The 25,173-nt window shown below is 36.5% G+C and overlaps 1 protein-coding gene across 2 annotated transcripts in view; it reads right to left on the bottom strand.

Moving 5' to 3' along the window:
• Positions 1 to 25,173, bottom strand: part of Ano4 (anoctamin 4) — a 322,489-nt gene that overhangs the window by 170,416 nt on the left and 126,900 nt on the right. Inside the window, exon 3 of one of the 2 annotated variants that reach the window (XM_047550092.1) lies at positions 7,176 to 7,280. The exons of the other annotated variant lie outside the window; for it this stretch is intronic. Coding sequence (XP_047406048.1) covers positions 7,176 to 7,280 — 105 coding nt within the window. The remainder of the gene's footprint in view (positions 1 to 7,175; positions 7,281 to 25,173) is intronic. 2 annotated transcript variants of the gene reach the window in all.

Genomic DNA, 25,173 nt, shown 5'->3' with positions numbered 1-25,173 from the left:
TTAGGGTATGCACACTATGGAAAAAATAAAGTAAATCCATTTTACAATGTAGAAGCAAAGTAGGAAAACTCGTGCATCAAAATGTGAAAGCTTAAGAATAAAATGTTTAAAACCCAAAGTACTTTCTTTTTCCTAATCATTTTTATTTAATTTGTATTTAGCAGGACAGGAATGACATACAATTAAGTATTGACTCCATTTCATAATTAACCATCCAACTTGAGAAGCTATACTTAAGTTTTATCAGCTTCAAAATGAAGAAAATAGCATCTACTATTACCTAGGCTTTCCCCCTTTACCTCCCTCTCCAACCCCCACACTTCTAGCATGATCTTGAAGGCCATATATATAGACACACACACACACACACACACATATATGTATATATATATATATGTACACACACACACACACACACACATATCACCACAAAATTCTAAGAAAACAGTGAACCTTTCTGTCATTCTGCTAATCTCAACAAAAACATGTACAGGAGACATACTGATATTCAGAATTCTACATTCTTTATAGCATTCCATTCTAACCTCTCAAGCTTCCTACAACCAATCATCTAAGATATGGTCCCTTAAAGAACCAAGCTCTGCATTTTTATCCTTAGACATTACAATGAACTGACTAAACATACCAATCATACTGGGAACCTAGACAGAGACTGAAGGTAGATGAATGGTCCAAATCTTTCCTGTTAGAAATGCCCCAACTGTATGGGCAGCTTCCCAAATCTACTTATCATGAAATGAGTTTTTTTTTTTTAAACAAGAGAGTAAATAGATTAGTTCTAAGGTTATAAAATGTGTCGGGGTTTCGGCCGGACCCCTGGCCCTAGGTGTGGCAAGGCTAAGATGGCGCCTGGCAAGCTGCCAGTGCGGTTGAAAAACTGCTATTCTGCATGCAAACAACTAACTTCACCTTGAGGAAGTCTCAGTAATTGGTCAGGGCCTCTGCATGATTCTTGCGTGATTCTTAGGTGCTTCAAGTTATACCCATATACGTCTATCTTCTCCCCACATATCATGAATATTCTAATTAGTTGATATAACCTATATAAGTGACAATAACTTCCCTAAAAGGAAGAAGAAGAATCTGCTGTTAATAAAGAAGTTTGCCACCCATCACGTCTCCGGGTCGTTCTTGCTGGCGAGAGCAACAGGTGGCGCCGAAACCCGGGAATCTTACGTGCCGCGGAGAGGTGAGTGAGGTGAGCAACGATCGGTGAAAGTGTGCACCCAGATCTGTCAGTGGACAGGGAGGTTTCCTAGAGACGAGAATATTGTGATTGCGATAAAGTTCCTAGGAACGAGAGGTTAAAGTTTCCTCAAAAAATGGGGAACGAGGTTGCTAGATATCGAATGGAAGGTCCCTTGAAAGAAATTCTTAAAGTTAACGGCACTTCCTTAAAGACAAAAACCGCTCGGGCATTTTTAAAGCAGGTAGAGGAGATTTCACCTTGGTTTCTGGAGGAAGGATTGCTAACTATCCCACAGTGGGAACACCTGGGGGAAGATTTAAAGCGCTGTCCGGTAACGCTCCCAGGGACGTTAGCAGTTTGGTCATTAGTCAGAACTTGTTTGCGTTCCCCTCGGGAGGCTTTACAAAAGGCAGTTGCGCAGGGAGAGGAAGTGTTAGAAAAGGTAAAAAAAGAGTCACAAAAGGGCTCTGTTAGCGCTCAGTCAGATTCTGATGAGAGCGAAGAGGGACTCTCAGAGATGGAGTTAAATAAAATTAGTGAAGAAACAAAGTGTTCTCAAGCTGGTTCAATTAGTCAACAGGCATTAAGGGAATTGGAGGGCATAGGGCAGCAGCTAGAAGACAAAAAAAAGGTGTTACAAAAGGCTTTACAAGAGTTGAGCTTACAAAAATATGCAGTGGCGCAGTGGAAAAAAAAAAAAAAGGGAGGAAGTGCAAACAAAACCACAAGCAGAGCACAAAGAGGAAAATCAGTTTAGGGGAGGGTCCCCCTAGGCAGAGAGCTCAGCAGCTCCATTCCTTAAAAGTAGTAAAAAATAATGTTTTGTGATTTTCTGCATTCAAACCTAACCTGATTTCTCAACCAGGTAAAAAAGGGGTTAAAAAGTCCTGGGTGATCCTCCCTCCCCCTGCCTGGCCTTGCTAAAGCCACATTGGAATGTAACTACAGCGTCTCAAGGAGAAAATGGGGGTAACCTAAAGATAAGAAGAAAAGAAAAAAAAAAAAAAAGAAAGATGTCCGTTTTAAACTCCTGGGCCGCTGCATAAAACTAACTTATTCTTCAGGATTCTTGTTTTGTTTTGTTTTTTCTTTAATGCTGTATTTTTGAGCTCATAATTTTGATTCTACATACCTAGGTTAATGATTTTTTTTCTTTTTGATCAGTTCTATTTTTTATCCAACTGAAGTTTTTGAACAGCTGTTTCATTGCAATGAACATTTACCTATAAAGTTACAAGGCCTTTGATTTTGTGTTATGTGTTATGTTGTGCTGTCTAATGTCATGTTTTGTCAAAACTGAGCGCTCTTAAAATTAAAATTTAAAAATGGATCCAAATACTTTTATTCACGTGATTTAAAAAGGTTCAATTTAAATTGGGTAAACTAATAAAAGTAAAATATCTTTAAAAATAACTTGCAAGTCTCCAGGTGGTCAAACTAATGAAATGTTAATGTTAAACAATGTCTAATATCAATTGCTTCTAGGACTTTTCTTCAGCAAGAAAGAGGCAACGGATCCTGTTCAGGACACTTGTCTGATATCTTGGTTTTTATAAAATAAATAAATTGGAGTTAACATGTATGGGATTACTCAAATGTGTTTGTAGAGACGTCTGGTTAATTTACAAAGTTAAAATGCTAATTGTTAAATAATATCAAGTACTTTTAACTTCTTAAATTACATGGGGTATCATACTTAAACATTATTGGTGTTTTCATAGGTTGGTAAATAAAAAGGGTTTAAACTTGCTTTGTGTCATCACTAAACTAAAAACAAGGTTATTAGAAGTTATGTCCTAACAAGTGGAATTCTATATATAAAGGGTCCCAAAAGTTTCACCTGTGTTTCAATTAAGAGTACTATAAACAACAAAATATTTAATCTTATTAAAATAGGGTGATTTATCTAAGTTCAGAAATTTCATAAGAGTTGTTTCAAAATGTGAACAAAAAGGGGTCGACAAATAAAAAAGAAAAAATAAAAGGTTCTGGGTTTAAAAATGTATTTAATAAAAAGAAAAAGGAAATGTTTCTGGCTAAGAAAGTCTGTGTGTAACAAAGGACAAGTTTCAACAAATCTGTGTGTAACTAAGTTGGTTGTATGTATGTAAAACAGCTAAAGCTATTTAAGATTTTTCCTAAGGTGAAATACTAATGTGTTGATATAAACCAAAGTTTAATCTACATGGTAAAAGGACATGATAAAATGGCAAGGATTTCTTAGAAACACTAATTCATTCTTAACTTTGTGTCTCTTAAGTTTTATTCTTTAGAACAATTGTCTTAAAAATAGGGGTTTATACAATTATGGTTAAGCAACTGTTAAGATTGTACTACGTTATAAAGTCTAAATTTTTCTTTAAAAACTAAAATTGGTAAGAACCAATTCCTCACTAAAATTAAAATAACTCTAACCACAGATGTACCTTATAACCCACAAAAACAAAGTATTGTCAAACATACACATCTCACCCTCAAAAATACTCTTTATAAACAAAAAGGGGGAATAGAGAAGACCTTCAGGTCCCCTAAAGATAAACTTTCTCTTTGTCTCTTTGTTTGGGGTTTTTTAACTCTGGGTAATAAGGGTAACCCGGTGCTTTACTGGAGCTGCGGCTCAGTTTGTGTGTTTCCACGGAATAAACTAACTTACAACCTCTTTTTAGTCTCTTAGGAGGAACAGTTCAACTATGTAACAAAACAACTGCTTCTCTCAATTGTACTTCAGATTTGTGCTATCTCTCAATGTTAATATGCTTCTAGGTTCCTGCTGGCAGACTTAATGTGTGTTCCTACCTTCCTACCAGTCCCAGTCTCTGTTACAGATACAGAGTTAACAGTGCTACTGTCAAGACTGCAGCCGCTACATTAACAACTACAGCAACCACAGTGAACTGCTTAGCTGAAAACACTGCCACAACTTTACAAACTCTAAAAACTCTAAACCAACATTTAAGAACAGGCTTACTCCTGGTGAATCAAAGAGTGGACTTACTACAAGAACAAGTGGGCATATTACAAGAACTTTTGGGACTGGGATGTGTTTACTCTTTAAGAGCTGTTTGTGCTACCCCCATTGTATATGATAATTCCAGCACCGCAGCTGGGTTATCTAAAAAATTGTCAGCCTATCTTACTTCTACTTGGTCGTCTCAATTTGATAATCTTACCTCACGACTTAGGGCTGAAATTGTCAAAGTTAATTCTACTAGGGTACAAATTGCTTCTATGTCTGAGCTGGCTAAATGGTTTTCTTCTGCTTTCAATTTTGTAAACAGTGGGCAAGCCTTGGCACTTTGGGGTTTTTACTCCTCTTTGGTATCTTTTTCCTCACCCGCCTGGTTGTACAACTACGAGCCACCCAACAAATGGACCAGATTATTTTTCATCAGGCCATGACTGCCCTAGAGGCCGGCAGCTCCCCACAAGTGTGGCTCGCGAGGCTGGACCATTGACCAGACGGGTAAGGAAGGCGGTGACGCCGTACCGACCTAAGACAGGAGCTGTAGCATGCTCTACAGTTATCCGATGATGGGTAAGGACGGTGGTTGACCACTCCGCCTAAGACAGGCACGGTCCCGAGCTTTCCTTTTCTTTTTAAAAGAGAAAAGGGGGAATTGTCGGGGTTTCGGCCGGACCCCTGGCCCTAGGTGTGGCAAGGCTAAGATGGCACCTGGCAGTGAGCCAGAGCAGTTAACTTTTGCACAAACAACTGACATCGTATTGAGGAAGTTCGAGGGATTGGCTGAGCTCCCTGATGGACAGTGCAGGTCCACTGTATGCCTGCCTTTGCTGCCTGTATCTGTGCATGCTCTCCCCTTGTGCTCAAAGGCTGATTGGTTACAAGTACTGTATATATTGGAGTGTAAGTTCCTCAAAGGGAGAACAAAGAAAGAACTATGAGGAAGTAAGCGCGCAAAATAAAGAGCTCAAAAGAACCAGGTTTGCATCTCGTTTCTCTGCGGGCAGGGAGTGCGACAAAAATGAATGTACCTATAAAGATTTCCATTTGTATTTTAGATTGAAGCAAAATTTCCACTTTCTTATTTTGAATTTTAAATATAAAGTTTTCATAAATTTATATTCCTCTACCTGCTCATAAAGAGGTCACCATTTAATCTATAGAAGAGTTAACAACACAAACATGCCTTTACTATGATGTGCTAATAAAAAATTGTTGTAAAAAATAGTCCCTTATTGGATCTCATGAAAACAGAAGGGATAACAGTAAAGTAGAGGAAGGGGACCCAGGGTTGGGGGTAGAGGAATTAGAAAGGGGAGGAACTGTGGAATGAAATTGACAAAATTATGCTGTGTGCATTACAAATACATCACAATGAATTCCACTTTTATTTATAATTACAGTGCACCAATGAAAAACAATAAGTAAATAGAAGGAAAACCAGTAAAGGACAGGGGCCAGGGTAGGAGAAAGAAGAGGTTAAAGGAAAGAACCAGGGATTGAAATGGAGCAAATGATGCTACATGCATTTATAAATATATCAATATGGACCCTGCTATTATGTATGACTATAATGCACTTGTACAAACAAAAATAAAATAAAAAATAGTCCCTTATAAATTCTTAGTTTATTTTGACATAAATTCATTTAGTCCTAAAAAGCATTTTTAAGTTCATCTCTAACACTTGCATAGAAGACAACTTTTATCTTTGATTAAAAAAAACTTTAAATCCTTTTAGCCCTGCATTAATCTATCTTCTTCAAATCAAATGAAATAGTTGTATTATTTTATAACTTTCTTATGAAAAGCTATTTTTTCCAATGTCTTTTAATTTGATTTTGATTCTCCTGGGGAAATTTTTTTCTCTTATTCATTAACCAATTTAAAGGGATTTCCCAGCCAGAACAAATAGCTGCTCCTCTTATATTATTCCCATTAAAAAATAATTTCTTTCAAAAGTAGCCTTGTCTTCCATTTCAGAATCTTTCACCTCAGTATAGCTACATCCTGAAACGAGCACATTCGTGAGGGGGTTAAATGGTGACCAGGAGACCCTCCATTCTAGCCTGGTCTCCAATATCTATCCAGTTACTTGATACTTAATGTCTCCCACCCTCAGTTGATCTACCTGTAAGATGGAGACATTAATTTTCTTATAAAGTCAACAATATAATAGAGCTGATGGAAATGTCTGTGACATGATGAAAATTATTCATAAGAAAATAAATACAGAGCTGAGGAAGTAGCTCTTGCCTAGCAGGCACACAGTTCTGGATTTGATTCCCAGCATCAAAATCCCTCAAATACAACATTATGTCATACTATGAAGTTTTATTAGAGGAATATCATCATCTAGAATTAGAACTCTGATAATGAAACATGAGCGATAATAACTCCCTCAATGCTAGATCTGTAATATGGGTAAATATGCTTGTTCTCATAAAGTTCTGAGTGAAAATTATAAAACAAAAATAACATAGTATAAGAAGAGATGAACTTGATTAATCAAAATGCTCAGAAATGACAGATTCACTTTCAGGGCATAGTTTATCATCAACAACTCCACCAGATATTATGTCAGAGAATAAGTGCCTGATTTCAGTTTACTGCATTGACATTTAATCCTTATTTCTTACATTTGAGCTAAGAAATAGTATTTTTGTTTCTTAATAGTTTTTCTTTGATTGTATTTAATCAAGGAATCTAAAAAATTATAATACTTGAACACTAAATATTAAAACGCACTAAATATAGACAATTTATAATTCTACTATTGACTTCTTCAAAGACCCTAATGTGAGGTGGTTCTGTTTCCCAAAGTAAGCCCTCATTTCACTATCTCTTCTGGCCTCAAAATTATTTTGCACAGTATCTCTTTTAAGACATCATTATATTACTTTTTTAAAGAATGTCATCTGAGGGTTCTAGTTTTGCTACCCCCTCCCAAGTATTACATTAGTTTCTCCTCTTCTGGTGAATTTAAAATTTGAGTGAAACTTACTTTCTTGTATTGCATTAAGAATCTCTGAAAAGTCCACATCACTCTTTGGGCCATCAGGTAGTATTTGCATATCCAGCTGGCAGCCTTGCAAATCCACACCTCCTTCTAGAGAAATGAAAGATATTCATGGAGTTTGCACTGGTTATCAGAGAGCCCAGCACTAGGGTCCCAAGGAGAAGCAATGTCAAAATCCAAGATGAACAACTAGCTGGTTTGCCAATGATCCTCCATCTTGGATACATGACTTAAAAAAAAAAAAAAAAATGAAGAACATACACAATCCATGTGGTGTTTCCTGGATCAAAAGTAGTGTTCGCTTGCATTTCTAATGCAAATATACAGCAAACTTTATTACAATGCAACATGCCATGTAGTATATGGTTAATTTTATAGCTGAAAAATATAATACATTAGCCTCCAGTCTAGGTCATTTAAAAATATTTTCAGGTTCCACATGGATGAAAAATGTCAAAACAAACACTTTATAATACCATTTTCTTCAAAATTATACTAATTCCTTCTTAAGGAAAGAATTCAATATTCTTGATATCACATAAAACAAGGTATCATTTCTTCTCTCACACTTGAACTTCTCCTGCATATTTTTCAACTAGGCCAGAATTATTTTATTTATTCCATGAGACAATTAAGACTCTTGTACTAGGTTTGTGTGATGATTTTGACATGTTCCAAAGAAAGTTTTTTATGCTGCTTCACACGCCTCTGGAACATTCAAGGATGTCAAAGTAACCAAAATACCAAAAAGTAGCTTTGTCATTTACAATAATGCACCTTCTAAATGCTTCTTAACTGGTAAACACATTACCAAATTGAGGAGTTTGAGGTGAAAAGGCAGTGTTAAAATAAAAAGACATGATGAATAAAATGGGGCATGCCCTAGTTTTCAGTATTTTTGTAGAAATAATCTTTTCATAACCTCAAGAAGTATATTTAGTCTTACATAAAATTTTGAGTATTTTCCTAAGCCTCAAGAATGTCTGCCTTATAGGGCTGTTCATTCTAGGAGGAAAATGACCATAGGTGGCTTACTACAAGAGAAGGCAAACCTTAGAAATATGGGGATTTTGCATGTTGTAATCTTGCACTTTGAATAGTGCCCGGCACAAAGTAGACCCTGGACAAATGAAAGGTGGATGAATGACTGAGGCTCTGCAGTGACCAAGAAACAAATGCAGTAGAGCCACAAGTCAAGCTACAAGCTCAGATGCAAAGTCAAAGAGACCGGCACCCAGATTCTTATTAGGTAATGCTGAACTCTCTAAATATTGTTTCCTCAATTATAAAAAAGGAAAGATAATTACGGCCTCACAGAATAGTCATGAGGATGAAATGATGTTCAAAAAGCTCTTGGTTGTTACACAGTTGACAGTGAATGGAAGCTAGGATGATTATTATCATAATCACTTATGAAAGCAACACTGGCATGTATATAGAGAATATCTAGCTATTGAAGAAGTCATAAGTCAGTTCCTTGAAACTCAGGATTATCAGAGACAGTAATTTAGCACTGCAAACACAGAAGCAAACTTCAAATTCACACATACAAGTGTTTAATTGTAAAGTCTGAAGTTACCTGTGGGACAGCTTCTTAGGACAGACAATGATGCCTTTCTGCTGGCCTACAACTAGAGTGGAATTCCCCCCCTCCCATGGTTTGCTACTTCAAATGGGTAGAGGAAAGTTTGCAAGCTTTTCAATCTCTTTTCAGTAACTTTTATTTTGCTCAATGGCCAAAGATCTCAAAATAACAACAACAAAGTAACAAGAATATCAAGACTGCCCATCTACCAGGCCCTCTACTATGTACTTGAATACCTTGTTTAGTCTTTAACCTTGAAAAGGAGGATCAGTGAGATCGAATAATTTGTCCAAATTATTTATTATTATTATTTTTATTTTTATTATTTTTATTATTTAATTATTTATTCTTATTATTTTCTCAGTGTCCATAGACACTGAGAAACAAAGATGCAGTACTTTCCTGCTCTTAATCTTCAATACTACCCATTGTGATGCAGTCACAGATGCAGGTTATTATAAATAAGAGACTGGATTTACCAAATAAATCCAATAAAAGACAAGAGAATAACCCATGTCCTAATGCTTCAGTTCAAGACAAAAGTCAATACGTAATCTAAAAAGCAACTGACTTCCTAAATAGACTAATAAATAGAGACTCACTTTGTCATAGTCAAGAGTTCATATGGAAGTAGTTATGACTACCAAATAACTGTAGTTTTTAATAACTAAAATTCCACAAAGTTTTAATGACTTTTTAAAGTCAGAGCATAATATAGAAGTATAAAAAGTCAGAATAGAAGCAACAGAAAGGAAGCCTATAGGTCATTAAATTCTGTCTTTAAAGAAAATTTAATAATATAAAAATGAGGTAAGAAATATAAGGAAATGAAGAATATAGATAAAAACAAACACATCTAAGTATATGAAAAAGAATACCTGTTTATATAACTAGAAAAAAAGGAGAGGAAGAAAATTCTCCAAATGGCTACATCTATCAGTTGTGAAATTATGGGTAGATTTTTCCTTTTTCTTTATCTTTTTTATGTTTTTCAGAATAAGTAGAAAATACTTCATAATTTTAAAGGCATTAAAAATCTCAGACTAGAACAGTGCAGATGAGTGATTATAGAGTTCAAAATTCAAGACTTAAAACTAAGATTATAGATATTAACTATATAATTTAACATAAAAGATTTTCTAAATTAATACAATTCTTAAAATGTGTGTAAATAGCTCCTAATTGCAGGATGTAGTATTCTCTTTGTGATTAACATTAAGATTACATTTGGAATCCCTAACGTATCTTTCTTTCTCTGCTTTAGAAGAAATATAGAATATACTTTCCTAAAGTATGACAGTCTGGAACTTTTGACAGTAAGCCATTTATTAAAGTCTAGCATGATAAAGTAGGGGTGTTGCAAAATAGGACTTTCCTCATGAGAGAGTGATCAGTGTACAAGGAACATTTTCAAAGGAATCCTTGAAGATGATAATCTCCACCTTTAGCACCCAACACCCAAGAGAAAGAGACTCAGTGACTTCAGTATACAAAAAATGTCATATGTCTACTTTGCTCTTGTGATATTTATTTATTTATTGTTAGTCATACAGTTTTGATAAGATTTCTAAAAAGTTGAGAAACTGAGTTCTTCCCCATACTCACAGACCATTATGACTCTGGGTCAACACACAAAGCTTTGAGGCATTAATCAACATGGTGAAGATGTCATGGTTTCAAATAGAAGACTCTTTAAGTTATAACCCACTTAGGCTCCAGGAGTTCACATGGAACTACAGGGAAACTATATCAGCTATATCAGGGACACTAAACAAAATTTACATTAAAGAGGGAAACTAAAAAGAATCCTCAGAGATGTGGAGAACATATTAAATAATTTTTTAAAAAACAAAAATTGCTATAAAATCCATATGACCTCCAGATTTGGTTTTAGCTTTTCTCACACTTGATGGATAATAGTGATTATACTCAGTTCTTCATTATGATTCTGTAGTAGGAGTAGAGTTGAAAATAGTTTCACTAAAAGTTACTTTGATAGTGGCATTTTCATTTAATTAAAGTTCTTCAACTGGGCAAATACTATTTTAAAAATTCATATTAGATTTGTATCTAGCTTGGATTTTAGCTAAGTGATTATATATGACGTGAAAAACACTCTCCAAACATGAATTTGTCAATTAGCAATATGTCAATGCCTCTACCATCTCATTTCTGTCTATAGAAATTCCTTTCTACTTTTAAGGTTCACTTCAAATCCTCTGCTTCAGGAAGTATTTCTTGATAATGATAAGTAAATGCCATTTTTTTTCCATCCACTAAGCCCACATAGTTATTTATGTTTTATTTTTTTCTATGACATAGGTTTTCCATAATGCTAGGTAAAGCATCTGGCATTGTATAGAGTAGACAGAGAAATGGGAGAGCCCATTTCTTCCCATCTAGATTTTCCCTCACTCCTAGCGTCTTCAACTAGACTGTAACACATTGCTGCCTGGGAGGCAGACTGCATCCATCTTTCATCTCCTATAAAACCTAGAACAAGGCCTTGAACTTAGTAGGTGATAGATACATGTTTGTTAAATGGCAGTTTCACATTACTAGTAACATAATGGACAGAGGCTGAGAAAACATTCCCGTTTTTCCTTCTAATCCACTATTGAAGGCATCTTGATAGGTTATCTAGATAATTATCAAAGACACATAATCATATAGTTTTTTCTCTTTCTATAAGATCTTCTAAAATTTTATCAAATAATAAATAAAATCTCAAAGTGCCAAAGGACTTATCATGAAAATCAACAACTACCCCTTTTGCAATTCCAGTCTTCTTCCTCCAGTGTGACCATTTTTAAGAGTTTCTGTTGGATACCTCCATATGTGTATTACATTGTTTCTTCATCTGTCAATTTTCTATGGTACTTATTTTTCCTGCTATGACACATGAAAATTTTACTTACATTACTGCCATTCCCCATTTGACATCTACTTGTCCACCAAATCACTATTCTTATTCTACTGATTGCCTTAGTGTAATAACTTTAAATTACTTAAAATTCCATTTCCTATCCAATCAAATACAGACAGAACTTATATTTGCAAGTTAACACAAAGTGGTATAGAAAGTAGATTTTGGCATTAAAGTGACCTGGATTTGAAACTGACTTTTATATGACTTTGAACCATTACATAATGAGCTCAAAAAGTCTCATCTTTCTCATTTACCAAATGGAGAAGATGACATTTTTTGGAGGCTTTAGTAAAATTTACAGACAGTATATGCAAATAATTTGGCCCATGGTGTTAGATCAGGCAGATTCAATTAAAAAAAAACTTTATGACATATTTTTTCTCTGCAAAATGAGGATCTATTCCAGGTTTGGGACCTAGGCACAGTAAAAACAATTCAGTTAAAAAAAATCCTGTCACTTTGGGACTTGAAATAGTTACTTAATATTAAAACAGAAATAAAGGGAAGTCTGACAATCAAATCTTACCTTCCCATGTAACACAAAAAATGGGGAATATAGAAAGTAGGTAAAAGGGGACAAATGATGTGTTCAGCAGTTTCTGCATAATAAACAATGCTGAATCTGAGCTTATGCCTACATTCTCTTTATATTTCACAAATAAAAAATGGTAGTTCCTATCCTGAGAAGTAAGTTTCGTGCAAAATCTCAAAGGCAACATTTTTTTACAGAATAGGTAGCAGTGATATTTCAAAACCTGAGCTAAATATCTAAAATAAATCTTCACATGCAATGTTTTTGGACTTAATAGGCTGCAAAGATACCATATTTTAAACAGGGAGTTTTGTTTTGAACTCCCCATAGGTGAATTCAGTATTCCTATGGCAGGTTGAAGAGGAGAACTATTAAGAAGGTAGGGAGGAACATTTTGTCTTTACAGCCCTTCCCTGCATCAGCCAATGCTCAAGAAAAATCTCCAAAGAGGAAAGAAAATAAATTAATGCAATTCTTCTGGAGGATCAAAATTGGAAATCCTAGCTTTACATGTGGGATAGTCCTCTGGTTCTGGAAAGACTTTCCATCCTTCTGTTTCTTAGCCTCATTTATAGTATTCAGCAAAATCTATTTAGCAAGTCATAAGCTAAAAAGGCTTCACAATGGAACATGCATCATAAGAGCTATTGTAGAAGATACATAAGCCATGTTCTTTTACATTATTAGTGTTGTATAACTATAAATCTAGTGATGTTGTAAGTTCATTCATTTACAGAAGAAAGCTTGGTTTGTGTTAGTAGGAATAAACATTGATTCACCTACATCAGTCACTAAAAGGCAAAAGTTCCCTCAGATCATTAACACTCAGTGGTCTTAATAATCCAATTACACTGGGTCCTGACTGCAGTAGCACATTTGGCTAATAGCTGGGAGCTGTTTCTCAAGTTTAAAATGGAAATAATTTCACTGCTTCACCCAACAATGGTTGACTTTCAACAAAATTGCTTCCATGTTCCCAGGATTGGCAAAATCATGATCTCCTAGGTTTTAATACATCACTGCACTAAAGGCTCCAAATAACAGGAATGACTTGAGAGACCCTGGAGGCTGGGGTCCTTGGTGTCTTCCAATCTCCTGGATGCTGAGTCTGTTGCTAGAAGGACAAGGACTCTTAGAAATGAGGGGAAGAGAAGCTCAGGATTAGGAGAAATTACAGACCAGAAACTATGAGATTTTCAGCTTCACCATAATGTTTACTCTCTTGACGTCTAAGACTTGACGTACAGAAGGCTTGAAACAAGGGTTCAACATGCATCATGATAAGCCTCGTGAAAGCCAAACTCTGCCCACCTTGTGCCTCAGCTGCTCCTTTCTCAGTTAACTAAGCACAGTAGAAACTCACTATCAGCCAACTGTTCACCATGGTTAAGGGCTTATGCTTTTAAATCTCAACTCCCTACTCATCATAGTTGTATGATCTGAGCTAAATACTTAAATCTCCCCAAGCTTCTTAAGTATAAAACTATTTGAAATAGTCTTGGGTAAAATAAGTAGTTTCAAATTTCACAAACACAATACTCTTCCCAGAAATTAAATCATTTGGTTTTCTTTGTGGCTGCCTTTTCTATGGCTTTTCCTCATTCACTTTATATGGCCAAATACTTGTGAAAAGATCCTCTGGAAAATTCTGTCTGAATGCATCACATAGGTCAAGATATGTGCATGTGTCCCTTGGCAAAGGCAAAAGAAAATGCAAATAAGGGAAGAATTTTGGTATGTATTTTTAGAAAACACAATTTTATTACTCAGCAAATGATAGCAAGGAGCATTGATATCAATACCTACATTTAGCAAGGCCCAAAATAGCTTCTTTTCCTAGGCACCCCCCTTATTTACTAAACTCACATCACACATGGAAAAGAACTCCACTTACAGAGGAAGAGATTCAAATGAAGGACAATTACTGTTATTTCTAAACCACAGCACTGTTTTGAAAGACACCACCTTCACCTTCAACATGATCAGAAACAAAAGAGAAATCCAAAGCAGTCCTTATGGTGTTTCTTTCATACACTTTCAAAGTCATGTGGAAGACCTTCTCTATCGGCCACAACAAAAATCTGTCTCGCAAACTGGGAAACAAACAGAGAATTTCATTCCAGCCCCAACTCTATTCAGTAGAGCATCCAGATTCTTTAGGTTCAGTAAACAAGCCTCAGTCACTGTTCTCAATAAAATATCCATTCACAGAAAGGGGGAAGAGAAAACAGTAAAGTTTCACACTCAACTAATTCTCATCTTCAAGAAAACAAAGTTGGCACAGTGGAGAAAAAAGTCCCATAAGAAATTAAAAATATAGTTTCTAGAAGGGGTCCATCAATTACTAATTTTGCACTTTGGGGCAAGTAATTTCATTGAATCAACCACAGCAGAATAAGGGTAATTCCACTCTACAGACTGATGTAAGGACTAAACAAAATGTAAGAGAAACATGTGTGAATGCTCTTTGGAAAATAGAACATTGTCTCAATGTAAGATGCTAGTGTCACGATAATTATCCTCCTAAAAATCTGTCATACATTTACCGTTTCCTTATTTTTCTTTCCTATATAAGAAGTATCTTGAAAGGTACTTACTGAATTCAGTCTATTCCCTAAGTTGAGACCAAGTCTTGACTTTAGTTCCAGAAAGTAATCTTTGAAACTCAGGGAAATAGGAATAAATTTTGTATCAGAACCAGAAAAAAGGAAGATGAAAAATTAAAAGTCTAGTACTGAATAGAACAAACAGAAATGCTACAAAGTGGAGAGTTACTTATATAGAAAAAAATAATAAGAATGCATTCAAGTGACTGTATTTATGTTCAATAGAATCTAACTGGACCTTTCTTCAGTTGGTTTTCTTATGCTAAAGTTTGAGCTATCGCAGAGATTTTAAATTAAATTTTCCAAGCCTTTGTTATGCTAACTTGCTAGAAATGTTGCTCCCAAGTTGTTTGAAGAAGATAACAGCAGGTTGAATGAGAGAATTAGGCCACCTGAGTTGGAGTCTTGCCTCCAGGACTTATTGATTGTATGACCTTGAACAAGACTTACCCTTCTCTGTGCCTTAATTTCCCCATCTACATAAGGACAGTAAAATGAAGATATAATGGGAATTAAATGAGATAATGAATGCAGATAGCTTAGTGCTTTTTGAGACAGAGAATAGAGTGGCGTGTTTAATAAATTGTAGCTATAATTTTGTTCTTGTTAAACTATGCATTTAATGTTATGTATTCAGATAGCACATTACTCATTCTGGCTCATTGGAAAAACAAAATTCTAAAGTTTCTTTCCTATGAAATCTATAAGTCTCAGCATTTAAATACCATATTTATATAAGGGAAAAATAAGCATGCATAAAAGGGGAAAGAACCAGTTGGGTTTTCAAAGTGAGATAAAAGACTTGTGTTAGAAATCACTTGGGAAAGTAATGAAACACATCAGCAAAAGGTCATTTTACAAAGGACATTTCTGTGACTCATGATACTTCTCTAGGACTATATAATGGGCCTAACTGATAAAGAAAAAGTAACAGTAGAAGTATTTCAGAAAGCTTCCAGTTCTATTTTATAGCATTAAGTTGGGAAAATCTCATCTACCCATTAAACTTTACAGCTTCAAACTCAAAAAACAAAATCAATGCATCAGTTCACTCTTTTCTTGAATCTTGAATTATAGGCCTATGCCTAGTACTACTTAATGCTTTTATTAATGGCCTATGAAGTAGAAATAATATTCATTAATTATGACCGACTATAGGATACAGTCAAAATAAAATCGATAAGCAAGAGAAACAGCTGAAACAATCAGAAGGAGAAAGAAAGCAAGCAACACAACATGGAAGTGAAAGGCTCCTTTGTTGATTGAAGCATAATGAAGCCCCATCTTATGGTTCTGACACAGGCTAACTGAGAAGCTGATCTATGGTGTGGTGACTAAGCAAGAAATGATTCTGGGACATCTGGTCTTTTAGAGTTCTGGATTTTGCCTATGATGGGGAAACAAAAACAATCACTACCATTTACTGCTGAGCACCTAGTAAGTGCCAGGCATCTTACTGGGCATTTGACACAAATGAATTTATTTGATTGCCATAAAAATGCTATAAAAGGTTTGCCAGACATAATGCATAAAAATATAACATGCCCAGCTAAGTCTAAATCACAAACAAATAACATAATTTCTTATTGTAAGTATGTTCTTATTATAAGGATTTGCAATTTGGGGGACATACACTCAAAAAGTACTTGCTTTTCTAAAATTTAAATCTTGAAAACTTGTATTTAATCTGGCAAAACTAATACTGTTGGATAGATATTAGCATCCTTTACTGATCAGGAAACTGGTATTTGGAGAAACTAAGTAATATGTCCATGTCTATATAGCTATCAGGTGACACATCTGGATTTTAATCCTGACAGCAAAGCTTGTATTCATAACCAATGTAGTGCACTGTCTTATTATGCTCTTTCCTATATCTGGGTGGGTGGTCATCTCCCTTTCTTCCTGTTGATATTCCACAGTCAGAATGCTCTGTATTTTTCTTTAAATCTGTATTTTAGCTCTTAATACCATTTGACTTATATTAAAACAGGATAAGTACATGCTCCATAGTGGGTATTTTCCCACATACACTTCTTTCCTAATGTCACCTCTGTTTCTTTGGGGGATACACCTCTCCTTCATTCCTTCACTGTATACAGTTCAATTGGGAGGGGACAATAAGGGATCTTAACCTCCTATTATGAAGACTGAAAGAAGAGGTCTCCTTCTGTACTAACCTTCGTTTCATCTCTGTCAATCCAACCAAAGGAGAGGTCCATGGCCAACAGGACCATCTCTCACAAATCTTGAAAACTTGAGGGGGCGATCCAAGATGGCGGCCTAGAGGGTGACTGCATCCCCAGTCGCTCCAGAACCCAGGAGTTAAGAAGAGGAGGCATTGAGAGACTTGGACTGAAATAGAGCCACGGTTGAGTCTGCCCACTGGGTAAAGCTCGGCCCAGGTGGCAGACCCAGATAGAGGTGGCTTATCGGAGCCAGGCAGGGCAGCTAGAGTCTTCCACAGGCAGCCCTGTGCCCTCCGGCGGTGGGCCCCGCCCACACAGCCAGCTTCTCCAGGTTCTCCGAGCGGGCCCCCTAGTGAGAGCCTTTCTGACCAGAACAAGCTCCAAGTCCCGGAGCAGCGCAGCGTACTCCCAGCGTACTCCAGCACGCAAGCAGCTTCAGGGACCAGGATAGGGCAGCCAGAGACTTCCCCAAGCAGCCTGGACCCCTGCGGTGGGAGGTGCCTTTCAAGGCTAGCTTCTCGGAGCAGACCGCCCAGTGAGAGGCTTTCTACGTGGAGCCAGCCACAAGTCCCCGAACCAACGGAGAGCTTCAATCCGCAAGCAGCCTCTGGGATAAGGGCAGGGCAGCCAGAGACCTCTGCAGGCGGCTCTGCCTACTCCGGCCGCAGGCTCTTTCCACGGGCTGATCCAAGATGGCAGCCTAGAGGGTGACTGCATCCCAAGTCGCTCGAGAACCCAGGAGTTAAGAAGGGGAGGCATTGAGAGTCTCAGACTGAAATAGAGCCATGGGTGAGTCTGCCCACTGGGTAAAGCTCGGCCCGGGTGGCAGGCACAGATAGGGGTGGCTTATCAGAGCAGGGCAGGGCAGCTAGAGTCTTCCCCAGGTAGCCCTGCGCACTCCGGCGGTGGGCTCCTCCCACACGGCCAGTTGCACGGTGCAGGCCCCCAGTGAGAGCCTTTCCGCACAGAGCCAGCTCCAAACCCTGGAACCAGTAGGGGGCTAGGGGCAGCTTTCTTCAGACGCACTGCATTATCAAATTCCTCCAAGACATCAGGCTACTGAAGGCTGGGAGGTGATACACTGGAAATCTACCGGGACACTATAAGCCAATAGCGGAAATCTGCAATATCTCAGGGTCCCACTGACAGCTGACCAATATGAGAAAACAAGGGAAGAAAATGTCCCAAACAAACCTAGATACTACATCAATAAAACCCAATGACAGCACAGCAGAAGAAATGTCAGAAAGGGAGTTCAGAATGTACGTAATTAAAACGATCAGGGAAGCAAATGAGGAGATGAAAGAGCAAATGCAGGCATTGAAGGAGGAGATGAAAGAGCAAATGCAGGCATTAAATGATCGCACCAATCAATAGTTAAAAGACCAAATACGGGAAGCAAGAGATAATTTCGATAAAGAGTTAGAGATACTGAAAAAAAAGCAAACTGAAATACTTGAAATGAAGGAAACAATAAACCAAGTTAAAAACTCCATAGAAAGCATAACCAATAGGATAGAACACCTGGAAGACAGAACCTCAGACATTGAAGACAAATTATTTAATCTTGAAAACAAAGCTGGCCAAACAGAAAAGATGGTAAGAAATCATGAACAGAATCTACAAGAATTATGGGATATCATGAAAAGGCCAAATTTAAGAATTATTGGGATTGAGGAAAGCTTAGAGAAACAAACCAAAGGAATGAGCAATCTATTCAATGAAATAATATCAGAAAATTTCCCAAATCTGAAGAATGAAATGGAAAACCAAGTACAAGAGGCTTATAGAACTCCAAACAACAAAATTACAACAGACCCACACCAAGGCACATTATTATGAAAATACCTAACATACAAAATAAAGACAGAATTTTAAAGGCCGCGAGAGAAAAGAATCAAATTACATTCAGAGGGAAACCAATAAGAATATCAGCAGATTTTTCAATCCAGACCCTAAAAGCTAGAAGGGCCTGGAACAACATATACCAAGCCCTGAAAGAAAACGGATGCCAACCAAGGATCTTATACCCAGCAAAACTTACCTTCAAATTTGACGATGAAATAAGATCCTTCCATGATAAACAAAAGCTAAAGGAATTTACAAAAAGAAAGCCAGCATTACAGAACATTCTCAGCAAAATATTCCATGAGGAAGAGATGAAAAACAACGATGCAAATCAGCAACAGGAGGCGCTAGCCTAAAGGAATAGCCAAATAAAGGAGAAATGTAATCATGTCAAAAACAAATATCAGTCAATTGACTGGGAATACAAATCATATCACAATAATAACCCTGAATGTTAATGGCCTGAACTCATCAATCAAAAGACACAGACTGGCAGATTGTATTAAAAAGAAAAATCCAACAATATGCTGCCTGCAAGAGACTCATCTCATAGAAAGAGATACCCATAGACTAAAGGTGAAAGGATGGGGAAAAACATATCATGCACACGGACACAGCAAAAAAAGCTGGAGTAGCCATCCTCATTTCAGATAATGTGGACTTCAAACCAAAACTAGTCAGAAGGGATAAAGAAGGACATTACATGCTGCTTAAGGGAAGCATAAATCAGCAAGACATAACAATCATAAATATCTATGCCCCGAACATTGGCTCATCCACGTACGTCAAACAAATCCTTCTCAATTCCAGAAATCAAATAGACCACAACACAATAATACTAGGCGATTTTAACACACCTCTCTCACCACTGGATAGATTGTCCAAACAAAAATTGAATAAAGAAACTATAGATCTCAACAACACAATCAACAATTTAGACTTAACGGACATATATAGAATATACCATCCAACAAAGAACGAATACACTTTCTTCTCAGCAGCACATGGATCCTTCTCTAAAATAGACCATATTTTATGCCACAAAGCTACTGTTAGCAAATACAAGAAGATAGAGATACTACCTTGTACTCTATCAGATCATAATGGATTGAAATTAGAAATAAATGACAGAATAAAAAACAGAAACTTCTCCAATACCTGGAGATTAAATAATACACTATTATATGATGAATGGATAACAGAAGACATCAGGAGGGAAATAAAAAATTTCTTAGAAGTAAACGAGAACAAAGACACATCATATCAAAATCTCTGGGACACTATGAAAGCAGTACTTAGAGGAAGATTTATTTCATGGGGTGCATTCAAAAAAAGAAGTAGAAATCAACAAATAAACGACTTAACACTACAGCTCAAAGCGCTAGACAAAGAAGAGCAGACCAATACCAAAAGTAGTATAAGACAGGAAATAGTTAAAATCAGAGCCGAAATCAACGAAATTGACACAAAAGAAACAATTGGAAAAATTAACAAAATAAATAGTTGGTTCTTTGAAAAAATAAATAAAATTGATAAACCCTTAGCCACACTAACAAAGAGAAAGAGGGAGAAAACTCAAATTACTAAAATTCGGAATGAACAAGGAAACTTCACAACAGACACGAGTGAAATACAAAACATAATTAGAAGCTACTTTGAAAATCTATACTCCAACAAAACAGAAAACCTCGAAGACATCAACAAATTTCTAGAGACATATGAATTACCTAAACTGAACGAGGAGGACATACACAACTTAAATAAACCAATTTCAAGCAGTGAAATAGAAGAGGTCATCAAAAGCCTACCAACAAAGAAAAGTCCAGGACCAGATGGGTTCTCAGCCGAGTTCTACAAAACCTTTAAAGAAGAGCTCATTCCAATACTCCTCAAACTATTCCATGAAATAGAAGAGGAGGGAACCCTCCCAAACCCGTTCTATGAAGCCAATATCACCCTGATACCTAAACCAGACAGAGACACATCGAGGAAAGAAAATTTCAGACCAATATCCTTAATGAATCTCGACGCAAAAATTCTCAACAAAATTTTAGCAAATCGCATACAAATATATATTAAAAAGATAGTGCACCATGATCAAGTGGGTTTTATCCCAGGGATGCAAGGTTGGTTCAACATTCGGAAATCAATAAATGTCATTCACCATATCAACAGACTTAAAGTTAAGAATCACATGATTATTTCAATAGATGCAGAAAAAGCATTCGATAAAATACAGCATCCCTTCATGCTCAAAACACTAGAAAAAATTGGGGTAGTGGGAACATTCCTTAACATTATAAAGGCCATCTACGCTAAGCCCATGGCTAATATCATTCTAAATGGTGAAAAACTGAAAGTGTTCCCCCTAAAAACTGGAACAAGGCAGGGATGCCCTCTTTCACCACTTCTATTCAACATCATCCTTGAGACTCTAGCCAGAGCAATTAGACAAACCAAAGAAATTAAAGGGATACGAATAGGAAAAGAAGAACTCAAACTATCCCTGTTCGCTGATGACATGATTATATATTTAGAGGAACCTGGAAATTCCACCAGAAAATTTTTAGAACTCATACGTGAATTCAGTAAAGTAGCAGGTTACAAGATCAATGCTCATAAATCCAATGCATTTTTATACATAAGTGATGAATCTTCAGAAAGAGAAATTAGGAAAACTACCCCATTCACAATAGCATCGAAAAAAATAAAATACTTGGGAATCAATCTCACAAAAGAGGTGAAAGACCTCTACAATGAGAACTACAGAACACTAAAGAAAGAAATTCAAGAAAACCTTAGAAGATGGAAAGATCTCCCATGTTCCTGGATAGGCAGAATTAATATTGTCAAAATGGCTATACTACCTAAAGTGCTATACAGATTCAATGCAATTCCAATTAAAATCCCAATGATGTACTTGCAGAAATAGAGCAAGCAATTATGAAATTCATCTGGAAGAATAAAAAACCTAGAATAGCTAAAGCAGTCTTCAGTAGCAAGAGCAAAGCAGGGGGTATTGCAATACCAGATCTTCAACTCTACTACAAAGCAATAGTAACAAAAACGGCATGGTATTGGTACCAAAATAGACAGGTAGATCAATGGTACAGAATAGAGGACATGGACACAAACCCAAATAAATACAATTTTCTCATACTAGACAAAGGTTCCAAAAATATGTAATGGAGAAAAGATAGCCTCTTCAACAAATGGTGCTGGGAAAACTGGAAAACCATATGCAATAGAATGAAATTAAACCCCTATCTCTCACCCTACACAAAACTCAACTCAAAATGGATCAAGGACCTCGGAATCAGACCAGAGGCCCTGCATCTTATAGAAGAAAAAGTAGGTCCAAATCTTCAACTTGTTGGCTTAGGATCAGACTTCCTTAACAGGACTCCCATAGCACAAGAAATAAAAGCAAGAATCAACAACTGGGATAGATTCAAACTAAAAAGCTTTCTCTCAGCAAAGGAAACTATCAGCAATGTGAAGAGAGAGCCTACAGAGTGGGAGAATATCTTTGCCAATCATACTTCAGATAGAGCGCTAATTTCCAGAATCTATAAAGAACTCAAAAAACTCTACACGAAGAATGCAAATAATCCAATCAACAAATGGGCTAAGGAAATGAACAGACACTTCACAGAAGAAGATGTACAAGTAATCAACAGATATATGAAAAAATGTTCAACATCCCTAGTAATAAGGGAAATGCAAATCAAAACTACCCTAAGATTTCATTTCACCCCAATTAGAATGGCGATTATCAAGAACACAAGCAACAATAGGTGTTGGCGAGGATGTGGTGAAAAAGGAACACTCATACATTGCTGGTGGGGTTGCAAATTAGTGCAGCCACTCTGGAAAGCAGTATGGAGATTCCTCAGAAAGCTTGGAATGGAAACACCATTTGACCCAGCTATCCCACTCCTTGGCCTATACCCAAAGGACTTAAAATCAGCATACTACAGAGATACAGCCACATCAATGTTCATTGCTGCTCAATTTACCATAGCCTGATTGTGGAACCAACCTAGATGCCCATCAGTTGATGAATGGATAAAGAAACTGTGGCATATATATACAATGGAATATTACTCCACAATGAAGAATGATAAAATTATGGCATTTATAGACAAATGGATGAAATTGGAGAATATCATGCTAAGTGAGATAAGCCAATCTCAAAAAACTAAAGGACGAATGATCTCGCTGATAAGCGGATGAGGACATATAATGGGGGGTGGAGGGGTTAGCATTAGGTTTAGGGTTAGGTGTAGGGTTAGGGATAAGGAGAGTGGTAAGAATGACGGAAAGAAGGACTGTATAGAGGGAAAAGAGGGGTGGGAGGGGTGGGAAGGAAGGAAAAAAAATAATCAAACATCATTGCCCTATGTAAACGTATGATTACACAAACGGTATGCCTTGACTCTATGTACAAATAGAGAAACAACATGTATCCCATTTGTATACAATAATAAAAATAAATAAAAAAAAAAACTTGAGCTATGTGATGGAAAAATGAAAGAGTTCATTCATTCCAGAGAGTCAAATAATTCATTTCTTGACTTTACTTCCTTTTCTAAAGCTAGTTCTCTAGGTTTTCCACATCCTTCAAATTTAAATTTCTTCTTTGCTTGACTCAAATAATTGGTTTTTGTTTCTATAACAAAGAACTCTGTCTCTCTTGAACATGACTCTACACTCCCTGAGGTTCATGTTTAATAGAGTTCCGTACCATTCCAGCTCTAAGGAAGGTGTCTTCCAAATAAGTATTTGTTAGTACAAAGTAGGCATTCAGAAATGTTTGTAAATTTCAAGGGGTGGGGTGGGGTACAAAGGAACTGAAATTGCCCAGGCTGATGACATGAAGAGTCTACAGCAGCCTTGGGCTCTTTCCTTTAGTACTAAGCCACCAGTCCGAGTGGGCTTTTTGGCAGTACTCTGAAAACTGGAATAATTAACTTTGTGAAGAGTAGATGGATGGCTTAAAAGGCCTCAAGATGACTAAAGTGTCTGTTACTTCTAAGATCTATGACTCACTATAAATAAGAAACTCAGTTTGAGAGCTCTTTCATAATCTTCCACCAAGAACTATGATGCATTAGTTCAAATACACTAAGAATAAAGAGGATGGAACTGAAATCACATGCTGCCTTGCCAGAATAAAATGATCTTTAAATATACTTTTTTAAATGGTTTCTAATTGTAATTTTTAAATATATTTTTCCTAATTATTATCCTATGCTAAAGAGTTGATTTTACTTATATTTTCAACCAAAAGTCAATGTATATGTTTTAATAACCTGTGATACCATGATGGATAGATAAATGTAGTAATGTGTTCTTCAAGTAAGGGCAGACACTTGAGACTTGCTAAATTACTCCCATGTTGATATTACACCATTAGGAAGTATCTTAACATTTCTTTAATTTTTATTATATTAATAGAACAGAATGTCAATTAAAGGAAAGAACAGACTGATTCTACTCTGCCTGGGTCAGAATATAACAGAATAGTCTATTCGAGTCCAAGCATTATATTTTCAAAGTCTAATAAAATAAGACTGTTTCCAAGAGCAGAGTGGGTAAGATGGTAAAGAATTTCAATATCATGTCATTCAATGAAGCAGTGAATAAACCAGGAAACGTTTCAGTTGGAAAATAGCTCAGGATGAGTTTTTAAACAGCTGAAGGATCACATGAAAGTAAAATTAGATTTAGCCTGTATAATTTCAGAATGCAAACCTATATCTGGCAGGTAGAATAGATTTTGACATGCAACAAATAATCATTTACTAAGAATCTACTCTAAATAGTGCATGGGGTTAGTTAGGAGTGATGGAGGATACAAGGTTGAATCTAGTATAGTTCCTGTCTTCCAGAAGTATGACACTCTAAATCAGGTGAACTTTTATCAGGCTTCCAAGTTCTATGGAAGCATGGGGACATGAGACATCAATTCCAACCAGTGAGCTCTTGAAAGATCTCTTGGAGGAAGAGGAATTTGAATGACAGATTGAGGAATGAAAGAGCTAGAAATTTATTGGGGGAAGAAGCATTTTAAATGAGAGTGCTCAAGAAATGGCTGAGAAATGAAGGAGTAAAAACCTAATAGAGAAATTGTGAAAACAATGGATGGTTAAAGCAGAAAAAGTGGGTAATGGGAGTATCTATGGTTTTTCTCCCATAGACCTGGCACCAGTTGGATCAGGAAGAGGAACAGGTATTTACCTTGAGTGTCTCAAAGTTACCTTTAAGCCATTATCCTTTCCTCTTCCCTAC

The sequence above is a fragment of the Sciurus carolinensis genome, chromosome 4 (assembly GCF_902686445.1).
Source record: "Sciurus carolinensis chromosome 4, mSciCar1.2, whole genome shotgun sequence".
Lineage (NCBI taxonomy): Eukaryota > Metazoa > Chordata > Mammalia > Rodentia > Sciuridae > Sciurus > Sciurus carolinensis.
Note: the sequence above shows the minus strand (reverse complement) of the source record. Positions and strands in the feature narration are given on the sequence as shown.